Here is a 24,422-nt window from a genome sequence, read left to right on the forward strand (position 1 = left end):
ACCAATATGAAAAACTGGTTTCCTGCCAGACTGCAGATGTTTATCCAGCTTCCTTTTGAAATGTAAGTACAGTATTGTTTTATTCAGTCACCAGTTTGAGCTCAATGCAGATGGAGTGTGAGATTTAAGAGAAAGACATGATCTGTACAGAGGAAAAAAAAAAAGACACTTATCTGAGGGTTAACTTCAAATATCTTCTGGACTATAACTGGAGGACAAGGAAACCACCCTGTTACTATGCAGCTAGGAAGTAGACAGACATATTTGAATTCATGAAAATGGGATCACAACCAGTCCTAGACTGGAAATACTGCAAAAAATTTTGGGTGAGATAAGACTACTTTAGACAGGAGGTAAGCCTAAATTAAGTTTAGTCTCTAGACAGTATGTTCTGATTTTGTTTTATATGTAATAGTTTCCAATATTTGTACTCACTTGAATCTTTGTTAATAAAACTAATTGTTTTCCCCTACAAATACACTTAAGTGCTATGATGTTAAGCAGAGCAGCAATCCTGAGTTGACTCATGCAAGGGGGTGTATATATTGTCCATTTGGAGACAGCTGACCTGGTAATTCTATGAGTGATCAATTAAGAAGGGGCTGGATTTTAAGGAAGAATACATCAAAGGCACTTGGGTCTGGGGCATGACTATTGTTAACATGCAAGGCAATGCAAAGGCTGGCATAGCTCAAAAGAGATTGTTGGGGGGTGGGGGGCGCTAACAAACTGGAGTTTTCAGGGAACTGACACCCAGTTAAGCATAAGCAAGTCTTTCTTTCTTTCTCACTGGAGGCAGAAGTGTAACAAGGAGACTTGTAGCCCCAGGCAGACCCTGAGACTGTCACACATGATCATGATCACATACTATTTATCCTACATAATTTCTGCTGCATTCAGTACACAGGATAGACAATGAAAGAAGGAAAAGTGATTGGAACTCAAGAGCTAGGTTCTATTCCTGGGTCTGCCACAGTCTCTGCTCTTGAAGATGGGCAACGATTTAGATGTTGGTATAGAAAGTACGCTTATTAAGTTTGCGGACGATACGAAACTGGGAGGGATTGCAACTGCTCTGGAGGACAGGGTCAAAATTCAAAATGATCTGGACAAATTGGAGAAATGGTCTGAGGTAAACAGGATGAAGTTCAATAAAGATAAATGCAAAGTGCTCCACTTAGGAAGGAACAATCAGTTTCACACATACAGAATGGGAAGAGACTGTCTAGGAAGGAGTATGGCAGAAAGAGATCTAGGGGTCATAGTGGACCACAAGCTTAATATGAGTCAACAGTGTGATACTGTTGCAAAAAAAGCAAACATGATTCTGGGATGCATTAACAGGTGTGTTGTAAACAAGACACGAGAAGTCATTCTTCCGCTTTACTCTGCGCTGGTTAGGCCTCAACTGGAGTATTGTGTCCAGTTCTGGGCACCGCATTTCAAGAAAGATGTGGAGAAATTGGAGAGGGTCCAGAGAAGAGCAACAAGAATGATTAAAGGTCTTGAGAACATGACCTATGAAGGAAGGCTGAAGGAATTGGGTTTGTTTAGTTTGGAAAAGAGAAGACTGAGAGGGGACCTGATAGCAGTTTTCAGGTATCTAAAAGGGTGTCATCAGGAGGAGGGAGAAAACTTGTTCACCTTGGCCTCCAATGATAGAACAAGAAGCAATGGGCTTAAACTGCAGCAAGGGAGATTTAGGTTGGACATTAGGAAAAAGTTCCTAACTGTCAGGGTAGTTAAACACTGGAATAGATTGCCTAGGGAAGTTGTGGAATCTCCATCGCTGGAGATATTTAAGAGTAGGTTAGATAAATGTCTATCAGGGATGGTCTAGACAGTATTTGGTCCTGCCATGAGGGCAGGGGACTGGACTCCATGACCTCTCGAGGTCCCTTCCAGTCCTAGAGTCTATGAGTCTATAAAACCAAGGGTGGCTCTAGGCATTTTGCTGCCGCAAGCACGGCAGGCAGGCAGCCTTCTGGGGTTTGCTTGCGGAGGGTCCGGGAGCCTCCCGGGAGGTCTGCCAAAGCCACAGGATGAGCAGATCTTCTGCAGGCAAGCCGCCAAAGGCAACCTGCCTGCCGCCCTCGTGGCGACAGGCAGAGTGCCCCCCGTGGCTTGCCGCCCCAAGCATGCACTTGGCATGCTGGGGCCTGGAGCTGCCCCTGGGCAAGACAACTATAAAGCATACATACAAAGGGACCAAACTAAGGTTTTGGCCTTTCCTCAGTGCTTGAGTACCAGCATTCAAATTCTTTTTATGTAATTTAAAATAATTGGGCAAGAAACCACTGTATAATGTGTCACTGCATATGGCATTAACATAAAAAGTCATTTCTCAAATAAATGTGATCCCTAACTTTGGATAGAGAAATCTGCTGTACTTTTACCAGATACCTATAATTATGATGTTAGCATATTGCTTTTATAGTGTCACGTGGGAGAGGTGCGACAATCCTTTTCTATGCAACTAGATTTGATTAGACTCTTCAGACACCTTCCAACAAATTGGGTTAAGAACAGATCAATAAGGTTCACGTACTTATATATTTGTTAACATTGAACACAAAACAGATACTATAATATTAGACTCCTCTAGCAAACTGGATAGTTTTGCTACTTTGCAACATTTCTGCTCAGCGTTTTTCCCCCTCTTCAAAGCTTGAGTTCGGCTATTTGGAGTAGAAATGGCCTTTTGGCTACTTAGTGGGGAAGCGTATTTGAAATCTGAAGGTCTTAAGATAATTACTATTAGAACATTCAGTCTATTCAAGATTACTCTACATCCTTTTAAAAAGGAGCTTACCTTCGTATTTAAGTGCCCCAACAGTCTCCAAATCCATATCTTCCAACTTATCTTCACATTTCTTTCAATTTATAAACACATGGTTACTTGTACAGACTGAAAGGTTTTTTTTTTCCCCAGTAAAATGTGTAGTCATTCTCCCTGCAAATACGGTCCCCCAGCAGCTCCTCAAATGCCTGGCTGGTAAGCAGGACCAGCGCTAGGGGTTTTAGCACCCTAGACACACGGCAATTTCACTGCCCCGCACCCTGGTCCCGCGGCTCAGGTGGAGTTGCTGCAGTGGTGCCTGCAGGAGGTCCACCGGAGCCGCGGGAGCGGCCGACCGTCTGCAGGCACAACTGAAGCAGCTCCACCAGAGCCGCGGACCAGCGGACCCTCAGCAGGCACGACTGCGGCAGCTCCACCAGAGCAGCCTGCCGCCCCCTCCGGCAAAATGCCGCCCACCAATAAACCTGGCGCCCTAGGCAATTGCCTAGGCCGCCTAAATGGAAGCGCCAGCCCTGCTGGTAAACCCTCTTTGTGAATAAAGTAGCATACACAATCCAGCAGGTTACCTCCACCCACTATTAGTATTGCTATTTATACTCCAGATCCATCACAACATAGCAGCAGTTATGTAGAGCTCTCTCTCTGCTCCCTGGCTCAGCCATTTATACTGCTTGCTTTCTTCTCAGCATTATACCACTGCCAAGCTAATTACCCCAGCAGGCACCCCATAAACGCAAGTGATCCCTTTTACCATTACAAACCCAATCTAAGTTCCTCCTACTCTAACTAAACCCAGAGCAGTAGAAGTTCTAAGTGACCAGTGTTCTGGTTTTCAAAAGCCTCTACAGCTGCTAACAGTACCATTCTCCACTACCCTTTTCATTTTGGATGCAATGGTTGAAGCGTTCCCAGGATATACTGAATCAGGCCATCCACTTGGTGGCCTCTGCTAAAGGAGTTTTTATGGAAGACAAGTGGATAGCTGGATTCATCATATCCTGGGAACACTTCAACAACTGACAACTATTGGTTGAAGGTCTTTGAGCCTTTACCTCATACCACTTTAAAGAGCATGCAATTATTCAAAAAGCAAAAAATAATGTAGCATTCACCAGGCTATTAGATGTCTTAAATTCAATTTTTAATGATATATGTATTTTGTTGTTTCATTACAAAATTAATGAACTGATTTTTATAAATGCTCAGCACATTCAGCTCCTGTTAAAGCATTACTCCCAAGTTTTAGATCTTCATAACAGCTATTCTGAATATTCCAGCAGGTCATCAGAAATGATTGTGACAGAGATGTGGGTTCCACATTTTCTGGTGGATTTCCCTCCACATAGCCCTTCTCACTGTAGAGCCAAGGGTCACAGCCTGCTAAACCATTTTCATCATAAGCCAGTGAGGGAGGTGAAGAGAAACTACCCTCCCTTGCACAGTCTCTGTTGTCTCCCAGGCTCAGTGATTAATGAGGGGGGTCAAAAGGGGCAAGCCCAGGCCTACCCTCTACTCCAGGCTCCAGCCCAGGGACCCTAATAATATCAGCTATGGTAGTTGGCCTTTTAGAAACAGCACCCATATAATTCCCTGTGCTACCTCCCCACAGCAACCCCCACTTCCTCAAGCTCCACTTCACCCTTACCTCAGACTCTTTGCTTGTGTCTTATCATGTACTGCACAGTCTCTCTGAGAGCATAACTTCCTCCTACCTCTTCTGACATGTGCACCTCCCTGATTGACTGGGAGGTTTTTTAACTAGTTTCAGTCAGCCCGATTGGCCTCAGGTGTCCCAGTCAACCTAGCTGTCTCCACTGCTTTCTGGAAGGATCTTAATTAGCCCCAGGTGTCTTGATTAATCTGGAGCAACCGCCATTTGGTTACCATGGTAACAGGGATTTGAGCAGGCTGGGGCTAACATACCTGTTTCTCACTACTTTCCTATAGCCATCTGGCCTTGCCCCATCACATGATATATATGATTTTTCCAAACCTTCATGTAGTAAGATCTGATTATATGTTTGGGCACATCTAGTGAACTGTAAAATAGGAACTGAGAACTGACATTTATTAAATGAAGGGTTGTAACACCATGTAGTAAGGTTTCCCAAGGCCTCCCATTATAAGACCTCTGGGAACAAAGAATACAGGTCAGTGAGGGGGCAGGCGTGACTGGAAGCCACTGTGGGGGAGAGCTAGACATATCAGATGAGGAGCCAGGAAAGAGGAAACTGGGATTAGCTGGGCAAGAAAATAAAAGACAAGAAAGTGGGGTGGAGGGAACTGGCTAGACAAGGAAACTTGAACTAGGAGTGCAGGGACTGGGACTGGAAGTGGTGAGACTAGTATTTGCTAGGCAAGGTGACTGGGATTGGGATGAGAAGCCCAAGAAGTAGAGACTGGGACTGGACAGACAAGGGGAATGGGACTGGGGGAAAAGAGAGACTGCTGGGACAAATACAGTTTGGTGATGACTGGGGCAGAAGGGGTTTGAAGGGGCAAAAGTCTGTGCTCACTAGAACACATTCCAGAACCTGAAATGGAATCCAAGATTCCTGAGTCTCACCATTTTTCTGCTATCAGCAAATATCTATGAAGCCTTCTGGCAAAGTATCCCATCTCCCTTTAGTACTGGTCCACATACAAGATGACAATCTATTATTGGGACCAATTACTACCATATGCTCAAGTGCCAGAGGTCTGTGTGGAACTGGATTCCACCCTTCCTCTCTCAGTGTTCCCTTGTGACACTAATTAAGTCACTTATAAGCAAACTTTTCATAGGTAGTCACTGTATTCCTCATTTTCTGGGTGCATGATGAGATCCTGGGGTCTGATATGCAGAGGAGAAAAGCACTTATAGCTGCAACTGAACTCAGTGAGAGCTAGGCTCTGAACATAAGTAATATATAATGGTAAATACTCTGTAAAAATCAGATCTTATTTTAAAATTGGGCACCCAAAATTAATGGATACTTAATCTTTCTGTATCTGAGTTCCTCGTCTTTAGAATGGGGACAATACAAACCCTCACCTCACAAGGATGTCATGAAAATAGATTAATTCATGTTTGAGAAGTTTGCAGATACCATAGTAATGAGCTTTAAAAAAGCCTCTAAGAAAATCAATAACTGTCTTCAAAGCAGGGTTAGAATAGTATGTGGTAAATAAGACCTACCGCCACACATTGAACAAGAAGAAAATGAGATACTGAGCAGCTGCTCACTAAGTGAACACCATTCATCTGCACAAGGAACATGGCAGTGCACCTATGGAAAAATAGTAAGTGATCCATGTAATTAAAAATTTTATCACAATGAATATGGGAAAGGAGGCATATTAAGTTTGCACAGTCAATCTTTTGCATATAAGATATCAGTCCAATTACACTTTGGTGGTTTATTTAAAAAAAAAAAAAAAGAGAGAGATACACAATCCCAATAGCTAATGAGTGTCTCCTATATAATGCTTACCTCACCCAATTAAATTTAACTGGGAGCTAGAAGACTCAGCATCTTGCTGGTTAGAATCAAAGTTCTTAAAAATGTGTAATATAATTGAGTCAATATTCTTAGTTTCAAAACCTTGCTATATACTCTGTCTTTAACTGTGGGCTCACAATGACTTCCAAGAGACTGTTAGTATGTATCTAGAGTACGCAGATCCTTTGGGTCTATAAAATTAGGTCAGAAGTGTCATCAGACTTCCAGTTTGCCATTTTCATGGCAATGTTGTTGTGACACTGAGCCAGAAAGGGTTAAGCAACTTGCAGGCTAACTGACTGAAGGTCAGCCTTTAAAGACATATTAGAAAAATGTATATAAATGATAATTAGGGACATTTCTTATAAATAGCAGACATAGCCACATTAGATAGACTAGAGCTTTAAAAAACAAAGCAGTATTGCTAGAGAATTAGCAGAAAATACTAATTGTATGTGTGTGTACCTATATTTTGTTAGAGGTTAACAATGTAACCAGACAGTTTCTGTCCGTTACTGTATTCTATTGATTCAGAGATCAAAATGGAATATTAACATATAGATGAAACTTGGGTGTAATAATACAATTGTCTGTATTTCTCTTTGAAGTCTGTAGTAAACTGTCTATGAACTTCTTAATGAATAATGACCTTATGCTAGTGAATGCAACTAATTACCTGTCTATCCATAGGAAATGGAAGGTTTTACTTCAAAGCCACAATATTCACCCAAATAACTGCCGTCAAGAGGCTATCAATAGCCTGTCAGAGATCTATAAAGGAACCCTCAGGCCCCAATCTTGTATCTTAGATTTGCTAAAGCTTGGTCAGGGGAAGCTTGAGTCATAAGACTGAGGTCTCCAACTGCAGTGTGAATTACCCTGCCACTCCTCATTGAAGAATTTGAACAAACTCTATAGATGGACTGATTCTGGAAAGAATGTTTTGCAACTCAGCAGCTCACCATCTCTACTATGAAACTGACATAAGAACTTTATTCATATTTGTATGTATAATGATATTTTTTAACCACAATACCCTCTTTTTAATAAATCTTAGTTTAGCTAATAAGAATTAGCTGTAACCATGTATTTGGGTAAGATCTGGAATATTCATTGACCTGGTGAGTAATGTGTCCACTCCTTTGGGATTGGTAGAACTTTATCTATGGTGAAGATGATTTTCAGTAATCATCATATTTGACTTTGCTGTCTGGGTGGGTGCCCAAGGCTGGGTTGCTTTAAGGGAACTGGGTTTTGGCTTCTGGGTAACAAGTAAGATATTGTAGAAGCTGTTTTGTTGCTGGCTTGGTGAATCCAAGTATTAGAATAAACCACCAATTTTGGGGATTGTCCACCCCATTCTTTGCAGTTTGCCCTGATTGAGCAGTCTCAGTGAGACCTACCCAGGTACCACGGTCACAGATGTAATCTCTGTCTACTTATGCAGTCCCTGTTGCACCTTCTAACACCTTCCAAGCCCTTTGTCATGAGAATGCCCTCCTTAATATTTTAGCCCTTCTACTTCAGGGCAGGACCAGAAAGGGCCAGGATGAATTAGAATAAAAAATAAAATAGAAAAAAGGTAATTTTTTTTTAACCTCCCAAAAGGTCTTTTCAATTATGATAAGATTTGGGCTAGTTTTTAATTTATTCCATCCCATTTTGCCATACCTACAACAGCTGCACTACCTAAACAGAGCTGTCTGAGAGCAAGAGGTAGCCTCATGCTAGGGTGACCAGATGTCCCAATTTTGGGGTCATTTTCTTCTATAGGCTCCTATTATCCCCCCACACCCATCCTGATTTTTCACATTTGCTATCTGGTCACCCTACTGCATGCTCCATTTTCAACAAGATCTGAAATTCCTGAGCATACTTCTCTGTGTGTTGTTTTAGAGCAGCCTGTTCCAGTCTCTGCTATTATGCACTGCTGCTCATAATGCACTTCAAAACTTTTGAGAAAAAGACTAGTGGGGAATTAAGGAAGGAACAGACTTTTCAGCATATCACAGGTTCTCTGGTGCTTTAAGGAACAGAGGGAAAGCTGATATGTGGAGAAAAAAAGCAGCAGCCTGAATAAAATAACCTATGCTACAAGAAGCATCAGCTGTGAGAAGACACATTTTTCCTATTTTTGTTAATTTGGTAATTAACTTCCTTTATTTCATGCAAAAGAACTGAACTTCAGTTCTTGGCACGCTTCGCTGATTGAGTCTGATGACTAGGGAACCTAATATACACAACTGTGACTCATCTAATTTACAGGAGCTTATGTCATTATCTTTTGATGTTAGGAGTATGGAATTGCAAATATACTGGCAATGGGAGTCAAATATCAGCAAAATAACATGCACAACAAAAGCACAGATTAGATATGCTTTCAGTTTATAATTCTTATCTGTTAAACAATAACTGAAATAGCCATTTTGAGTTCTAAGGATGGCACTGGTTGTTTTATGGGAAATCCTGGTTTAGGAGTGACTTTGGGATCTCTATCTGTTAGTCTACAGTAGACAATGTGTTTCAAAAGTATATCTGACCCACAATGTCTTAAATGTAAACCCTGCTAGTTCATTAGCTAGCATAGATAGTGGCACCAAAATAACATTTTGGAGGGGAGTGAGAGGTGCTGGTAAATGCAGTTAGGTCATTCTCTCTCTGTCTCTCAATAATGTATACATTTTAAAAGTCAATATATTCAAGCAATTAATTTTGAAGGGAGTTATAATCTGCTGTAGATAAATAGTGGACTTCAGTTCTCAGCAGAGCTTGAATCAGCATGAATATTTCCCTCCCCTCCAAAACAACAATTAATCTTTCCCTTTTCCTGGCAAAGCTATGTTGTAATTTATCAGCTAAGGTTCTTAGAGTAGCACCTACCACTGTAATATGTGACAGAATGACAGATCACAACAGGCAAGTTTTTGTGTTGTACAGTGGTTTCACTAGGTTTCTGTGCATTCCCAAGATGTCCATAAAATCAGGGCTGTGTAAAATGAGAATGTGGAATCATCCACCCTCAATCTGGGAGACAAAAACATGTCATATTAAATAATTTGGTAAGTTAGGGTTACATAAAACAGGATTCTACTATAATACAATGTAGGAATTTAGTTTAAAGGGTATGCAACTTGCTTTTTCTTATTTTCTCCCCTCATTTCTTCATTCCCCTCTCACTCCTATTTTCATTCTTTGCCTTTATTTCCATTTCTCACCATCTTCCCATATGGTTTTATCTCTCTGATCTTTACTCTTGGTCAGGGGCCGCTCTAGGGATTTTGCTGCCCCAAGCACTGCAGGCAGGCTGCCTCTGGTGGTTTGCCTGCAGAGGGTCCATTGGTCCCTGCGGCAGGTCCGCCAAAGCCACAGGACCAGCGGACCCTCTGCAGGCAAACCATTGGAGGCAGCCTGCCTGCCGCCCCCGCAGTGCTAGCAGAGCGCCCCCCACAGCTTGCCGCCCCAAGCACGCATTTGGCGTGCTGGGGCCTGGAGCCGTCCCTGCTCTTGTTGTTTTGGTACTTCCCTATTCTTATGTTTCTTTTTGTCCCTCTCCTTCCTAGGTGTAGGAGGATTCCCCTCCCCCACACCTTTCAACCTGTTTTTTTTCTCTGAACGCTCCCTTTAATCTCAAGGGCATAACTCATGTTTTTCTCATTTCCATCAGGTCATTATTAATCCACAATTTGTCTCTCGCACTCATGGGGCCTTGTGTATCTCCCACCCAATTGCTGGCCATATTTTAAATCTCTTCTATGTATCTAAAGAATTATAAACACACACTTCTATTTCCCAGCAAACCCCATCCAAATCAAGCTAGACTGTTCTTCCATAGTGTTATAGAATTGTGACATTATGTTTCACGGTGATAGACATTATAATTGGTTTGTGGAAGACTAGGGTTTTTTGCAGTTGAACAAAAACTGCACATGAACATTCACATGCTTAAAACATAATATTGACTAAGTGAAACTTTTCATGAAAGTATCTGATTTCTATGGAAAATCTCAGGTATTCATTCAAAAAATAAACTTGTAAAAATATTGATTCCAAAATACTGCTGCAGTGACTCATGGGAGTTGTAGTTCAGGTGCTTCATTTCCCCATTGTTCCCTATGGGCTAGGTTCCCCAGAAGGACTTAATCTCCCATATTTCACCACAGAAATGCAACTGCCATGAGAGACTACCTATGCTCACCAAGGAGTGTAACCCTGGTGAATCATGGGTGAAGTAGTCCAGTTAGGCAGCTTTTCATTTTGGTTTTCAGCTGAAATTTTTGGAATGACAATTTCTGATTTTCAGTAAAAAAAAACACCACTTTTGATTGAATAAAAAAATGTTTGAACAGATTTTTTTAGACTCTACTATCAACTTCTAAAGAGTAGTTTTCCCAAAAAACCCAACAGGACAAACAGGATCTGAATGCAGATTCATTGCAGATGAACTGTGCAACAGGACTGTGCAGCTGGCTTCCTGACTATTGTATTATGTCCCTTTTACAAGTAAAGCAGGGCCTAGCCTCTGCAGAAGTTGGACAGGGTATGTTTCATCTAAGAGACTTTGTCCAAATAGTGTGTACAACCTGAAACATGGCTGCTTTACATGGTCTGATGGTATTGTTTAGTTACCACTACTCAAAACTTTCTTAGGTTACAAGAGTCATAACTCCATAATATCAATATTTTTTCTGCAAAGTCTGAATTTGAACAACAGCTAGGGATTACCTATCAATTTACGTGCAATACTCTGAAACTTCAGGGACTAAATTTTGCCAGTTTACATCCTCCCTAGCCTGCCTCTCCAGTTAAGCTGCACAGGAGGTAGTTAGTGTAGTATTATGTCAATTAAGCCTTATCTAAGAATTAAGAAGTATATTTAAAATTCAAGTGTTGTGAACAGTTAACTTTTATATAGTGTTATATTCATCTAAAGAGCAGATTTCTGGAAAGTCAAATAAACAGTGACCAGCAAACAGAATTGACTATTTATTTAGCTTTCACTATGAGATGCTCACTTCGGAAAAATCAATAATGTTACATAATTGTATAAGAACATTTAATGGCAGTTGCAGTTTTCTAGGTGGATTACAATCCAGTCTAACCACCCAAAAGACAATCAGATTACACACATTTTGTGTAATATATTTTAATAGATGCTTTCTTCTAGTTATTTTAGAAATTATATACGCAAATTATGTGTTAAATAATTGATGAAGCACCTTGTTTTGCTTCTCGTTACAAGTGATGCTTTTCTTCACTAATATATTTAGACAGTAGTTCTCTTCACAGCAAGATTTTTGCATAGAATTTTAAAAGATATTTCAGCTCCTGCAGTGATGAAGGCCTATTTAGGAACAGCAAGTATAATTTACTAACCTGATTTATGAAGCAATTTCTACAATCTAGCAAAATAGTATTGTATAATATTATTACATAGGGATATGTATCTTTGTTGAGAAAACAAAATTCTTTAACACTTGGAACTCTGTATTATTACATTTTATAATGGAACAAAGTAGATCAGGGTAATTATCCCTCTTGTTTTATTAAAGATTTACACAATTGTTAGAGGTTAATGCTACTATTTATCTTCCTACTGTCAAATGTTACACTATAATAAAATCTATGTTACTAAGTAAAACGAGGAATAGAGGCATTAATCCTTCATTAGACAACAATAAGAGATGTAACAGAACTCTAGCTATGTATGTATCTGCATCTGGATAAATATAGCAAAAATGTTTTTAATACAGAAAGATCAAGAACAAACCTGGAAACTGTTATTCATGTAAGTAAACTTCATAGCATGAGTAGTTCCATTAACTTTTCAATGTATTTATATGAAAGTCTGCAGAATTAGGCCTTTAATCTGCAGCATATAAATACTAGTAGTAGAGTTACCTGTGCCCATATTTATTTCAGGGGAAATTATCTTAGCAACTGAGTGTACAGTACATGTTCTTTATTCCTGTTAAAGGGCATTGTGGAAGGGTGACAACTCACCGGCATGGCACCTCCTGCTGGTTGTCCAGGGAATTAGCTCTTTTTCAGTTCTGGAGCACCCTGTGCAGGCCAGTGTCTCACCTGCTGCTGGTCCTCATGTCCCTCCCAGACCCTGGTACCCTTTACATCAGGGTCTGCCCCCTTGCAGCAACCCACAATCTGGGTCTCCCCACCTTCCCTCAGTGACTACTGCCAATCATCAGCTAGCCCCCACTCACTGCAGTCTATACACCACTCATCATAGGCAAGAGGTGCAAGGGAGACCTGTTGCCTTTCCTATATCTGGGTTGCCCCTCTGGAGCCCTAGTATCCTTTTGTGGACCCTTAGCTCAACCTGCAGCCTGGGACTTTGCTAGGCTGGAGCTCTCCAGCTTCCTTTCCCCAGCACTGTTCCACCTAAAATACTATCCCCAGCTCCCAGGCAGCCAGATCCTTCTCTCCTGAGTAGCTAAAGAGGGAATGTCTGTCTCTGGCCCTCAGCCCTCTTATCAGGGTCAGCTGGGCCCTGATTGAGCTTGCCACACCTGTTGTCAGAAACAGTCAGCTTCCCCCAGTTGTTCTCACTGCCGGTATTTCCAGCCATAGCACTCTCCAGGGCTGCTTTTAGCCCCTTGTCATAAACAGATAGTAGGAATTAATAGAACAGAAGTACTTTATATCTCTTTTGCCTGTAAAGGGTTAACAAGATCAGTGAGCCTAGCTGTCCACCTGACCAAAGGACCAATCAGGGGACAGGATACTTTCAAATCTTGAGGGAGGGAATTCTTTGTGTGTGTTGTTAGTTTTTGGGTTGTTGTTCTCTCTCGGTTCTGAGAGTGACCAGACGTGCAACCAGGTTTCTCTACAATCTCTCTGATACAGTCTCTTATATGTCCAGAATAGTAAGTACTAGGTAGATAAAACAAGTTAGGCTTATGTTTGTTTTCTTTATTTGCAAATGTGTATTTGGCTGGAAGGAGTTCAAATTTGTATTTTGCTGAAAGGATTTTAATTTGTACTTGTATATTTAGGCTGGGAGGGTATTCCCAGTGTCCATAGCTGAAAGACCCTGTAACATATTCCATCTTAAATTTACAAAGACAATTTTTACTGTTTTTCTTTCTTTAATTAAAAGCTTTTCTTGTTTAAGAACCTGATTGTTTTTTTATTCTGGTGAGACCCCTGGGGACTGGGTCTGGATCCACCAGGGAATTGGTGGGGAGAAAGGAGTGAAGAGGGAGAGAAAGGTTAATTTCTTTCTGTGTTAGGATTACTTTCTCTCTCAGGGAGAGTCTGGGAGGGGGAGAGAGAAGGAGGGGGGAAGGTGCATTTTCCTCTCTGTTTTAAGATTCAAGGAGTTTGAATCACAGTAATCTTCCAGGGTAACCCAGGGAGGGGAAGCCTGGGAGAGGCAACGGTGAGGGAAAGGGTTTACTTTCCTTGTGTTAAGATCCAGAGGGTCTGGGTCTTGGGGGTCCCCGGGCAAGGTTTTGTGGGGACCAGAGTGTACCAGGCACTGGAATTCCTGGTTGGTGGCAGCGCTACAAGTACTAAGCTGGTAATTGAGCTTAGAGGAATTCATGCTGGTACCCCATCTTTTGGACGCTAAGGTTCAGAGTGGGGAATTATACTATGACACCCCTTTTCCGCGGGTGTTGGGCAGCTGCCCCACTACAGGCATTCTGAAATAAAATAGGATGTCTATAGACACGCTAAGCTTAGAATGTTAATTATTTAAATCCATTGTTTCTTAACATTGTAATTAGACCATCAATAAAATATGGGGAGTCTCTTCTCATTTACAGAGAAGCCTGGTGTAAACATCAGCTTGAAAAATGCTTTTCTTCAGAAGCTGTGGGATTTGAAACTATGAAAAACATTTTTTCATAATTGGAAAAGCCAAAAAGTTTGGGACTGTGTATGGTCATTTGTGTCTGGGTACTCTCAAACTGGGTTTTGTGAGTTAATTCAGTGCAAGACCACACATACAAAACACCTAATTTCAATACTTATATTAGTGAACAAGTACTAGGCAGACAGTCTGTCACAGTTATTATGAGAATCATTACTTCACATGACCCTTCCAGAAGCAAGCACATGAGTGTCTGGAGCTGGTTTCAGCCAGTGGCATACACCCCTGCCCTCCCACCATTGAGCAGGTGTTATGGCGATATTGCGTTAGTTTCCCCTCCCTTCTGCCATTTACCATTTAGCCTAGTGTCTGGAAGTTTCTCACTATGACTCTAGCATTCTGTCTGGACCATTAATAGCCTCTCCCCTCTTGGGGTGGGCAAAAATGTCTAGCAAGTCAGGAGGCCAGTAACCCTAGTGAAGGGTCAACAGTCCCCAGCCTCTTGTGGTTTGGATTACATTGCTGTACATGTTTTAATAACATCTCTGTTGGGGTTGGTGGAAGAGCTCAGGTACGCTCGTTCTCCTGGGTTCCAATCCAGGGACTCTGTATAAAGTATTTGGAACCAATTTATCCCAATCCCTTCCTGTTTTCTACCACTCCTGTCCTGGACACCGTTTCCTAGATCCTTCTGGAGGTCCAACTGCCTAGGTGGTTTTCTAACAGTGTGTTGCCAAAGGACCTAACTCTCAGCAATCTCTCCGGCAGCCACCCTTCCTTTCTGAACTGCAGCTTTTTTACTACCCCAGCTCTTGCAGGGCCACCAACCAGACACAGCTGGGGAAGCAGCTACTCTCCCTCTAGACCTGTTAGCTGCTTGGACAGCTTGTTCTGAGTATACCCCATAACAGTCAGACTCTCTAACTTGATAAATAACAGGGATAGGTCAGAAAGAAACTACAACAGTATATTGTTGCACATTATGAAGACTGCAAGAGTTAGCAGTTTTCAAAGCAAGACCCCATTTCTTGTAATGGGAAAACTCTAGCATTCTCTCATAACTACCTTTTTAGAATGGTGTGAGGAGGCAGATGATCCTGGAAAAGAATTATGTCGGTGGGTTTTCTTTTCAAACCACTTTGTATGTCTGATGAGGGCGATAGTGCCATTTAGCATGTCAGGTTCTGGCAAACAAGCCCCGCTAGACTTGTTTAGAAAATACACCACAGTTTGGCTCAGGATAAAAGGCAATTCCGAATGCTGCAAAAAATTCTATAGTTGCTTCAGTTGTTTTAGCTGAATGTGAGGAGACTGGCAGACTTGCATTATTTTTGTTTTTCCCTTGCCTTTAATTTAGCTCTTGCGTAGGTGCACAAGCCTGAAGGTTGCCAGGTGGGATTTTTGAAAATCTCCTACCTCTAGGACCATTCTGTTTCACCATTATGTCACTTCACTTACATCTCTCTAACAAACACTGTTTCTTGTACTTTCTTTTAAAATATTCAAAATATCTTACATTTCTCTAGCATGTTTCATCAAAGGATCCCAAAGCACATTATAGACAGTGATGATGTTATATTTTCTCAATTCAATCCCTGAAGTCCACATCATTTCTGTGTACAAAAGTACAAACCAGGATAGGGTTGGATTTTTGTTTGCTTGTTTTTTGCAAGGAAAATTCAGTAACAATTTCCTGGTAGATATTTCCCTACATTGTTCTATCAAAGGTTGGTGTTTGCCTCACTACAGAAAAGTTGGCAAAAGTGATGGGCCCCAGGAATCCACTTGGAGGCCCTGTATTCCCAAAGATGCTCTGGTCCCACTGCCATGCCCCCCTCACCCTGTCTTCTGCCCAGCTCATTAAACTGGCACATGTCTTGGAGGAGGATTCGCCAGATTCATTAAGGGTTGTAAATTGCTGTTGTGGATGCAGTTCACGTTTGTTTTTTCCTATACATCCCCCCTACTCTAAAATATTCCTTTGAAGGCATATGTACAACAGATATCTTTGCCAACATTTTGCATACCCAATCCACAGAGTAGTTCTCCACAAATGGAGGAAGTTCTTTGAAGATGCTAGTTAAACGGTAAAATATTACCATTTCTGATCACAGATATTAACATGCAAACCAACCCGTTGTTGCCCATTATCATCATCTTGTCTCCGTAATACTAGTCATTCACAAATTAAATACCTGCTATATATGAGTTACAAGATTAGGACTTTAGACTTGAGTTTTTTAACTTTTCAACTTGGACAGATGCAGATGTACAACACCTCATTGGCTTCACTGGAGGCCTTAAGCAGCAGAACAGCTTGCAGGATCAGGGCCTGGGTATCTTTACCACAACATGCCAGTTCAAACTGAAAACTCCACCAACTGTCCTACAGCAAGTACACCTCTACCCCGATATAACATGACCCGCTATAACATGAATTTGGATATAACACAGTAAAGGTATAATGAGAAGTTATACAAAACCCACTGTACAGATGTAGAGAGACATTTTTATAGGAAAAAGTTACTTCATAGTTATGTGTTGTGGTCTACATTGTGTTTGGACTGAATAAAATGTTTGCCATAAATTCAGTCTTTTCTTCCTTTTTGCTAGTTTAGATATGTGCCACAATTCTTGTTACCATGGCAGCATTATACAAAACAAACAAAAAAAGTAGAAAACAATAGGAATTCCATTTCCCGAGGTGCTGGCGTTTATATTATATGAACTTCAGTCCACGAGAGGTGTGAATTTTGGGATTATTCCACTGAACTCAACTTTTTTGGGGAAGGATTGGAGCCTGCAGTGAATGCTTATTAAGTCTGAGTTTCCACTGTAGTACTTTGATGGAAAATACTGAAACAGTGGCTCTTTGGAAGTGTTCCTTGATTGTGATTTGACCTGAGATGGGAGTGAGTTCTGCGTGAAAATGTCAGCTTCAGCAAAAGAAATGGCTTGAACAATAAATACAATGCTATATACACACAGCTAAAACATTAAGGTTAGAAAAATGCAAAGAGGGCCCAATAAGTTTGTGTGATGAAACTATCAGACTGACCAAGAAAATCACATATAAAAATCAACAAAAATAATCCAATCTGGTCTTGGGATCCACTTTTTCACTTTACTGCTCTATAGTAATTTTGAAAAACATTGCATTTTAGGGATGAGGTGCTCTTTAAGGACCAACCAAAGAATTACATTAAAGTGCAAACCAGAAAAAAAAAACCCAATATTTATTTCACAATATTATTGTAATGGTCCTTTAAACACAACTTTAACTTTAAACACATTCAAAAAGAATCATAGCAGCTTTCATAATTGTAAATTGATTGAGTTGAGAGTCAATCTGGCGAAGTGGGTATTCACCCACAAAAGCTCATGCTCCAAAACGTCTGTTAGTCGATAAGGTGCCACAGGATTCTTTGCTGCTTTTACAGATCCAGACTAACATGGCTACCCCTCTGATACGAGTCAATTGTGGTCATTATCAGTTTGGTAAGATCACTGCAACCACATCAGCTGGCAATTAATTTTAAAATAATTCCCCCCCCCCTTTAATATATAAAAGTTCTTGTCTTAATGATTCTCTCTACAAGGGATAATAAAAAAAACTGATTAAAATGACACTATGAAGTGCAGTATTTCCTACTAGCAGGCTTAATCTAAACTTATAAGATAGATCAACATAGGTACATTGATCAGGGGTTTGAAAAAACCAACCCCCTAACCAACATAGCTACACCAACGTGACCCCCAGGGTAGACACAGTCATGATGATGGAAGAATGCTTCAGTCAACATAGCTAACTTTGCTCAGGTAAGTTGTGTTCCTACATACCCAAGGAAAAACCTCATCTGTCTGTGTAGGCTTTCTCTATACTATGGGGTTATACTGACATAGCTGCACTGACATAGCAATGCCAGCACAGTGTCCAGAGTGTAGATACATCCTTAGATGAATGGCTCTTCCTTAACAGTAATGGCCAACTCTTAGTACTCAGCAGTTGCTTCTACAAGAGGGTATTTTTCTGCCAGGAAATATCGAGGGCTGAACATGAGGAAGAGTGAAGCAGAAGGATGATTTGAAGTTCAATTAAAAAAAATTAAGAAACATAATTATATGTTAGCAATTTGCCATGAGTACCATTGTAGTTTTATATCACAGTGAATTATGTTAGCCATTTCTTTCCCCAATTGCATACCAAATAATGATTTTCTCTCCCCACTCTTTTTAACACTGTATCAGCAGTGACATCCTGTTCTGGAATTAGCCATTGTGACTAACTACTGAGTAACACAGCGTGTACCATGAATTTACGTAAATGTGTTCCAATGATCAATACTCAATCTGTAAATCCATTTGTTCTTTGACTCTATATGGCAAAAAATCATTGCCTAAAAAATTACTTTTTTTTTTGGTTCAGTTGTAAGTCTGACAACTGTTCACAATATAAACCTCATGGGATAAAAATTAGTGATTCTGATAATATTAGCCAATTCCAAAATATATATATATCTATTTTTAAATAGGAGACAAATATTTTTTGATATATAATTAATCATGCCTCAGAATGAAGCGAAATTTGCTTCAGTGGAGTTTAAGGAGACTTTCACTGACATGAAAACATATTTACATTCTGCATTCACTAATAACATAAAACACTTAGTGTAGAAAATGTTACCCAGTTGCACAGTAAACAAACAATTTTAAACATAGTCCCTTATGTACACTGAGTGTTTAACAGTGTGTTAATATGTGTATAATTGTCAAAAATGCCTATGTGACTTAGGGAGACAAGTGAGTGAGCTATTATCTTTTATTGGACCAACTTCGGTTGGTGAGAGAGACAAGGGTTCGAGCCACACAGAGCTCTTCTTCAGATCAACATAGCTATGTGTGGCTCGAGTGCTTATCTCTCTCACCTCATCCATCTTGTCTCTCTAACATCCTGGTACTGATATGGGTACAATTACATGGCATACAAGGAGTTACTTAGGGTTCATGTACATGGTATGGACTGGAGTCTGAGCTCAGAAACCCAGTAAGGAGGGATGGTCTCAGAGACCTGGCTCCAGCCTGAGTCCAGACATCTACAGCGCTAATTTTAATCCCATAGCAATAGCCCTAGTCAGTTGACCTGGGCTCTGAGACTCATGTGCATGAGTCTTTTTTTTTTCCAATGTTGATGAGCCCTAAGTAGATGAACCCTACACTGCTATTTTTAGTCCCATTGCACTACTCTGAGTCAGCTGACCCAAGGTCTAAGATTTGCTGCTGTTTTTTTTTTATTTTATTTATTTTTGCTGAGTAGAGAATTGTACCCCAGATGTTCTGACAGGATGCATGGTGGGCTTTTCACAAGCACTTGTCTCTGCTTTCATTGAAGCCATTTAGTTTTATCGTTTACTTGAATTGTAGCAGAGTTAAGTCAATGCTGAGTACTTTTTCATATTCCACACATAATTTCCACTGTAGATAAAGTATTATTAGGAAAGTTTCATTCTATTATACATCCATTCCACTCTTATACATATGGTTGGGGCTACCTACCATATAGATGAAAAGTACTGCATTCCATCATCTCCCACTCCTCTGCTGAGTAAGCCTGGGAGCTGTATCACAAAAGCAGGAAGTGACCTTACTATACTATTCCTCTGTGTAAAGAGGGATGAGCAGGAATTGCAAGGTCTTGCTCTTATTGCAGTTGTTTCCTTAAGAATTACTTGGCTGGTTTTAGTATAACAGTTCCATAATGAGAGTGAAGAAAAATGTGTCGCAGAGACTCCATAACAATTTCCTACCATGTTATAAACATTTTAAATTATAATGAAGCCGAGACTGAAACTAATATTTTCTATAGACTAATATAGACTAAATGTTTGTATACTCTTTCATTTGGTTCAAGTAATAATACCGCTCTCAAGATAGCTTCTGTACTACTCTAGTGTCCACATTCATTGCGTCACTTCTGAATCAAAATTGAGAAGCAAGGTTTAAAGGCTTTATTTGCAAACCATGAGGATTATGTTTGAGAAGGACTGACATCTGTAAATGGGGAGAAGTGATGCTTTATAACCTGGATATGTATCCACTGTGTTCTAACTGAACTGTATTATTAAGCTCTGTGCTGATAATACCTAACATTGTGTCCTCCTTATTTACAGTGGATATTAGTACTGAACAAAAGAAGTTACCTGTAAAAATGTAGGTGGGAGAGCTTAAGGGAAAAAATCAATTTTTATTATTGTTTACCCTGTAATGTTATTGATAAATTTCACATTAGTGGCTTGTGTGACTACTTTAATACGAACCACATGGTTTTTTAGTTCTGTGTTGAAAAGTCAAGACAGGATAAAGATATCACAAGCAAAAAAAGAAAAAAAAGAAAGAAACAATACATTATTATACCTGAAGTCAACAGCAGACTGCCTTATAAACATTTTTTCCAATAGCCTGCTTTACTTTGAAATCCTATAATTAAATGTGATATCTGACAGGATATGCTTTAAGAGTGTAAGCAGAGATCACACAATGCCCAGCACTGCCTTATGAATAATGGAACAGCCACCCATTTGTATACACACACCAGAAACTGTGGATCAGCTATATTCAGCTAGACCTTGCACAAAAAGTTCCTCTTCTGTGTCATACCAGGAAAGCATGATCTTTAAAAAGACACTTATCAGCCATTTTTCGTTCAGGTGAGAGCACTTTATACAAAAGTATGCACTGAAGAAACGAAGAATAGAATAGTTTCCCCCAGTCATTAGTCTTTAATCTCTACTTCTAGAATTTCACACAACAAGCCAAATGCACCCTTGGTTTTACTCCACTGATTTCAGTGCAATTACACCAAGGATTCATTTATTCATATTGGTTAATCTTTATGCAGACACTTAACTAGTTGTGAGTGAACTTAGGAATCCCCTCTGGATGTTCCTTGGTCAGGGGACCCCTTGTATCCACAATCAAATTACAGGTACTGTCGTCATCGTTTCAAACTTGGCCTGATTCATGTGGGCAACAACTCTGAGGCTATTACTCAAATTGTCAGGTATTCAGGTGAAGAGGAAGGCACAATTACTTAAAACAAAGATAAGTGGGTGGTCTCTAGTTACCAGTCTTATCTTTCTCCCAGACTACACATCGGGAAGAGGAGCACAAGGGAAAATTATGCGGCTCCAGAATCCACAAGACACATGGAGAAGGGAAGGAGCTGCTAAGCCCCACTTCCCATCTTGCTGGCAACTTGGGGAAAGAGATTGGTAGGAATAGAAGGGGTTGCTAACCTCCTCCCCCCATTATAACACATGAAGGGGAAGAAGCAGCCACTGAGACACACCACATGCTGGCCACACATGGGTGGGGGTTTAAAAACTCCTGGGAGACAGAATTAACTAAGTCCAATGGGAGGGTTATAAAGTGGAAAAAACCCAGAATCCCAGCAGCAAGAAGGAAAAGTGCTGCCTTTCCCCACATCCCCCATTTCCCAACAGGCAGAGAGAGGAATGTAAATATTATGATCCCCGTCCCCAAGTATTATCACTGGAGATATAAAATCAGTCACTAACGAATGAAAAGACAGTGCAGCTTTCATAATTGTTTCCCAGCATTGCAGGGTTTTGTTGTTTGTTTGTTTGGTCTCCCTAACACACACTCTCCTGATTTGTGTTATTAATGAGGATAATAATGTACATGATCATTCTAAAGATAATAATAATAATGATGACAACAACAACTTACAGACAGAATTTTTGTGGTTACTGTCTTTGTTGGGCAGCATCTTGACTCCTCTTGACTTCAATTCAATTGCCTTTTTCACTGTTCAAAGCAAGCAACAAAGACCAAGAAAGTTTATTAAGACATATGGTAAACACACACTGCATCCACAATGCATGTACTAAGTGAAAACAAAGCAATATGGAGTGCTACTATGAAATGGAATTTACAGTTACTTTCCAAGTAACCCAATTTACTTACTTTTTTTCTGAAACCATAACAATTTAATTATGTATCAGAAGAAAGTTAAGAGCCTTAGCATTTAGTAGCAGTAATAACAGGAATATTTTGACTTCAAACAGAATGTTTAAGTTTCATTAGAGCCAGAAAATAGACAAAACTGTCCCAATGATAACATGCTCACTATGAATTTATGTTTCCTATTGTAGGTGACAAAACTTATTTTTTCCCAAAAAACCTATTTTCATTGTACAATATACCCCCAACAGACACTTTTATCCTGTTTTTTTTTAAATTAAAAATAGAATTGGACACATGCAAATATGCAACAAATCTACAAAATTTAAACCTATGTGTCATAGTCCCACAAAAGTAATTGCTTTACAAACAAACTTGGGTTTGCTCTGTCAGAATGCTGAAGACAATCGTCAGATGTTATCTTTCAAGAACGTTGTACATTCAATGCGTAGTCCTTGTTTATAGTCAAACTTTTATCTTTTTCCTGGAGCTTTGTATGTGACAGCTAATGATTTTAAAGTTTACACATTCATATATATGACCCTCATCTTTAAATAATTAATTCAAAATAACAAAAACCAAAAACCAGCAATGTATTTATATATTTTCTCACCATATTAACAAGTAAAACAGTAAAACTATGCTCAATTCTACTTTTCTGCTAATAGCCAATATATGGAGCTATCAAATAGTACATTAGTCACACTATGTACATAATTGTATGAACATATGAAGAGACAGAAGACTAAGAACAGTATACTGGCACTTGCTTGTCATTTAACAAAAGGGTGAATTAATTTTGTTTCTCTGCTAGACTTCTTTGCTGCTCTTGCTTCCATAGGCACCGACTCCGTGGATGTTCCAAAAAAATTAGTGAGTGCTTAGCGCCCACCTGCAGCCAAGCTGCTCCCCTTGCCCTAGTGCCTCCTGCCCTCCAACTGATCAACTCCTACCCCTCCCTCCCAGCGCCTCCAGTACGCTGCAGAACAGCTGTTTAGTGACTTGCAGGAGGCACTGGAAGGGAAGGGAAGAGCGTGAATGGAGTACACTTGGGGGAAGGGGGTGTGAAGAGGTGAGGCAAGGGTGAGAAGAGGTGGGGTGGGCCTTGGAGGAAGGGATGGAGTGGGAGCGGGGCTAGGGATGGAGCAGGGGTGGGAAGAGGTGGAGCCTTGGGAAGGGGTTGAGTGGGGGTGAGGCCAGGCGCGGACCAGGGGCAAAGAGACTAGGCAGGGGCGGGTGCTTGGAGGAAGGGATGGAGTTGGAGCGGGCCTGAGGTGAGAGTGGGGAGGTCAAGCACCCCCTGGGTAGAGAGGAAGCAAGCACCTATCATTGCTTCATCAAAATGTTGTTTGTAGTATTCTTGTTGTATTGGTCCAAGGATATTAGAGAGACAAGGTGGGTGAGGTAATATCTTCTATTGTTAACCCACACGTGACATGGTGTTTTTATCTTCTCATTTTTCATTAAAAAGCATAGTGATTGTCTCGTTCTACCCACCTAGTGGTTGTTATTGGGGGCATTCAGTGCACTGGATGAGGTACATCGTATGTTGTGATAGGTATGTATAGGACCTACGGATCTTGAAAGATGTGTTGTGGAGAGGTGTTGATCATCATAGCAGTGGAGATATGTCTACAGATTTTGCATTCATTGTTATGGCAGGTTCTGGAGCTGCTTTGAGTTTGTGTGTCTATATCACTAGAAGGTGACTTCTTTTCACAAAGAGATCACTCCATATTTGACCTCTCGGTTCTCATCTTCAAAGAAATCCTGAACAACACCTTTAAAAGACAAGCCTGGGAGCTTAAGTTCATAACTTTCTTAGACACTAAAAATCATGCACTTAAGAAAGACACTGAATTTATGGCTTATTACAATAATTTGTAACTCACTAACCCCCTTTTCATCCTGTGTTGGAAAAGGTGCTAACTGGCCACATCACTTTGAATGGTCTCCTACAGTTTGTGTATACTTACTTATGATACAAAAGCTGTTGCACCTTGTATTTACCTGTGACACTTGGAGTACATTTCCCAGACCTGAAGAGGAGCTCTGTGTTAGCTTGAAAGCTTGTCTTTTTCATCAGTAGAAGCTGAACCAATAAAAGATATCACCTTAATCACCTTGTCTTTCCATGAAAATGTCTCAGCCTTCTCTGAAGTGTTGACATTCTTTAGGCAGGCACCACAGGAAGTGTATTTTGTGCTATATACACTGTGCCATGCTAGATAGAAGGACACGCTTAAAACTGAGGAAATTGTGTGTGAAATGTTATAAAGGGAAAGTTAAATATCATTTTACCATATGAGCTGAAATTATTTTGATGCTG

The 24,422-nt window shown here is 40.4% G+C and overlaps 1 protein-coding gene across 2 annotated transcripts in view; it reads right to left on the reverse strand.

Annotated features, from left to right (window-relative positions):
• The window catches only part of CSMD1 (CUB and Sushi multiple domains 1), a 2,060,432-nt gene that overhangs the window by 767,951 nt on the left and 1,268,059 nt on the right, over positions 1-24,422 (reverse strand). For both annotated transcript variants that reach the window (XM_030555566.1, XM_030555565.1), the window contains exon 7: positions 21,860-21,937. In XM_030555566.1, the coding sequence (XP_030411426.1) occupies positions 21,860-21,937 (78 nt within the window). The remainder of the gene's footprint in view (positions 1-21,859; positions 21,938-24,422) is intronic.

The sequence above is a fragment of the Gopherus evgoodei genome, chromosome 3 (genome assembly GCF_007399415.2).
Source record: "Gopherus evgoodei ecotype Sinaloan lineage chromosome 3, rGopEvg1_v1.p, whole genome shotgun sequence".
In the NCBI taxonomy this organism is placed as follows: domain Eukaryota; kingdom Metazoa; phylum Chordata; order Testudines; family Testudinidae; genus Gopherus; species Gopherus evgoodei.